General features: G+C 36.1%; 2 protein-coding genes across 2 annotated transcripts; both read left to right on the top strand.

The window, feature by feature from the left end:
* Positions 1-323: 323 nt before the first annotated feature.
* Positions 324-845, top strand: EV154DRAFT_485964 (uncharacterized protein; the record flags this gene model as incomplete). The annotated part of the gene is made up of 1 exon (XM_051598794.1): positions 324-845. One exon carries the CDS (start codon positions 324-326, stop codon positions 843-845), a length of 522 nt encoding a protein of 173 aa, XP_051452929.1.
* Positions 846-2,635: 1,790 nt separating this feature from the next.
* EV154DRAFT_485965 (uncharacterized protein) lies at positions 2,636-3,286 on the top strand (the record flags this gene model as incomplete). The annotated part of the gene is made up of 3 exons (XM_051598795.1): positions 2,636-2,776; positions 2,847-2,912; positions 3,068-3,286. The coding sequence occupies 3 exons, from the start codon at positions 2,636-2,638 to the stop codon at positions 3,284-3,286; spliced, it is 426 nt and encodes a 141-aa protein (XP_051452930.1).

The following is a 3,286-nucleotide window of genomic DNA, read 5'->3' on the forward strand; positions in this document are numbered from 1 at the left end:
TAACTGTATGATGGTGTTCAATGCAAAAAAGCAAACGGCGTAACATGAAAATTCGGACATAAACATGGGGTACTTCAAAGGACGAATCGTATTCCTACTAATAACAAAAAATGTGTGTATGTATTGTGCTGTCAGGAGCGGGGACGGGGTAAGCGCAGAACAGTATAATTATTTAGGTGAGAACAGGAAGACAAAAGTTATATATATATACAGTATAATAGAATTTTTATATGTATAAAAATAAATGAAAGACGAAAAAGAATTGTTCCAAGAAGAAAGGAAAATACATAAGATCTCTATTACAGAAGTATATATAAATAACCATGCTGCTATTTGCTATAATGGACATGACGGGTGGACAAAGGTTCCTGGACCAAATTTACAGAGACAGATTCTTAGTCATATTGAGTCAAAAGCCATATATGTGGCATCGCGCATTGGTAGAGATGTTGACAAGGATTGGTATTACTAATGTTATACAAGGGAGTTCAAGGGCACCGATACAAAGACAATGGATGTTAAATGTGTTTCAAGTACAAGATATAACTGAAATAAACGATTTGGAGCAGAGACGTTGGACAGGATACAATAGGCATGTTCAACATTTACATTTGCGACAAAAGAAAGAGAACAGGAAACATGTGTTACAAAGAGGATGGGATGGCTTCGTTTCAATAACAATATTAAGCATCTTGCAGGATAGTTTTCAAACCGCAACAATCGGAGTTCATGACCACAAGACTATTTTCCGTCTCGGCTATTGTATTAAGAATGGACACATGAACAAATATGCAGACACTATAAAGCAGAACGATAAGCGACATTTCAAGAATTGTTCGAAATAAAACTCTTTATTGAGAATAAAGGAAAGGTGGTAATTTTGTCTTGGGGAAGGAATAATGTTTTTGTCATAAGCAAGTTCTGTTTATACGCGTTAATCTGCATGGGAAGAACTAATATAGGTTTAAGCTATATAATTGGACGAGGCGGTCTGTTTTATTGGTAAGATTAAGTACTGAGGAGTTGATAATCCAAGATTGGCGAAATTTAATGGACATTGAGAAGGTCAATAATTTGAGAGAGCGAAAAGCCAGACCAAAATTAACGTGTGGATGCCTTTGACAAGATCCTTTGAAGCTGATATGGGATACTGACTTATAATTTAATTCAATGTTGTATACGTTTTTTAAAGAGGGAGGTATTTACCTATGTAATGTTTGTTCCCAGCACTACAAGACCTTTTGGGGAAGACAAGATATATCGCTTTGGTTTCTTTTACAGGGTATAAGGCCGTTCTCAGGATTTCAATCTTATCTTGTACCTAACAATTAGAACCAAAAAGTTATTCGTTTTGTAATGATTAATATATATGCAGAGTACTTAACAAAAGCGGGAGCACCTGGTGAAGCAATCAATATGAAGGAGAGAACCGAAACGCGTTAGTCGCTTAAAATACTGATAGCAAACATAGGACTACCGAAAAAAAAAAAAAAAGCCTATAAACTCTCAACGGACCTAAATCGACTTGAAGAGAGCGTTTGAACTATTCAGCAAATTAAGTAGCTAATACGTAGGATGGCAAAAAAACGCATTATTTGCTTAAAGTGCTTGTAACCAGCTTCGCATTACTAAGTATTACAGTCTATTAATTCTCAACGGACCAAAGTCGACTTGGAGAGAGTTTTCAAAGAATAACCGTTCGTCAGCGCATCCTTCAGCCCATACAAGTCTTACCAGATTACGCATTCCCCGATGGCAACAGCACATTAATCAATAAGCGTAGGAGTGATCCCTAGAATGAAGAAGAATTCAGAATGAGTAATTATTAGAAATGAAAGAAAGTTCGAGAAAAATTAAGTCAACAAATACCCCAGTTATTATCTAGCTCTAGAAAAACCCAGTCACACCTGAAAACCATTTTGGCTCAATTTTCCTCAAATTTTCGTCCCATATAGATGGGCCAAGAATACGGCTAATAGTATTAAGCTTGAAAGCGCTAATATCTTAAAAAACAGTATGCTTGTTTTTTTTAAACAGCGCAATTTTAAGGAGTGATAAAAAAATTGGGGTGCGGGGTGAACCCTTCACACAAGAATACAGCTCATAGTATTAACGTTGTCCCTTTATTTTTTTCTAAAACTTGTCAAATAATAGTGCAAATTATGCGTCCTGTGGTCAAAAGGTCATAGTCGTAGATCCCACCTAGATGTTCCTCTAAATCCAGTAAACCTAAATACGAATGTAGTCATCTCTTCTTTTTTTTTTTTTTTTTTTTTTTTTTTTTATTTGAAAATACTGACTTTTTTTTAGGTGACATCTTCATTGAATAACCATAACAATGCACTAAATAACCCAGCCTCAATTACTGTGGTACAGCAAAAAGAAATTTTTTGTAAGCATTTTAACTAAGATTGATTCCAAATAGGACATGGAGGTAGACGAACCTGAGTTCATTTCAACTCATGAGCCAGTCCAAGAAAGAATTGTCCGCTGTTCAACATGTCAACAACTTGGGCATTTAAGGAGAACTAGCCTTTTGTGCCGCCAGAATAGTAATCGTGCCCACCAGACTATAAAATAAGCAAAGCAAACTGAAATACTGCCCAGTAGACATGGTTTGGGAAGAATGACGACGATGTGTACTGAATACAAAGCATTCATGTGGGTCGAAAAAAGGTCAGAAGGTGGTCTTAACCCAGGCAGGTTTCAACTCTGTTGGGGATTGGGAAATAACAAAGTGACACCATTTCACTCTACACCAGGACTTAAATCCAACGTAATACGCGGAAATGATGAACGAAGCAAGGCGTTTTAAAACACATACCGTCTTACAACAATAAATTAAGCTTTACGTTACAGAGACCAGTTACACCAAACCAGATTTCGGTTTTTTTGACTCAGGTTTTCCTAAAGTTATTTTAAAATAATAGGTTTAAAGCAAACTATCAATGATTGACAGTTAAAAAGATAGGTCTAACTGATGGATTCCCCTGTTGCGAAAGTACCTGGTTTTGAATATACATTCATCATATCCATAGATTTATCAGGATTGCCAAAGGATTGACAGAAAATATTGCAAGAAGGTGCTCAAGTCGTGGCACAGACAGTGTTACGTGGTTGGCGTTTCAATAAAATGTGTCAACTTGCACTCTCACAAGGTTCTGACGAAATAAGCCATTATATAGTCCAACAAGAATACAAGATAATCTTTCATCAGTTTGAATTGATTACTTGTCCACTGCAATTCACTGTCAAACGAGATCAGACTTTAGTTTCTCAACATTAA

This window comes from Mucor mucedo, assembly GCF_025094135.1.
Source record: "Mucor mucedo strain NRRL 3635 chromosome Unknown EV154scaffold_128, whole genome shotgun sequence".
Lineage (NCBI taxonomy): Eukaryota > Fungi > Mucoromycota > Mucoromycetes > Mucorales > Mucoraceae > Mucor > Mucor mucedo.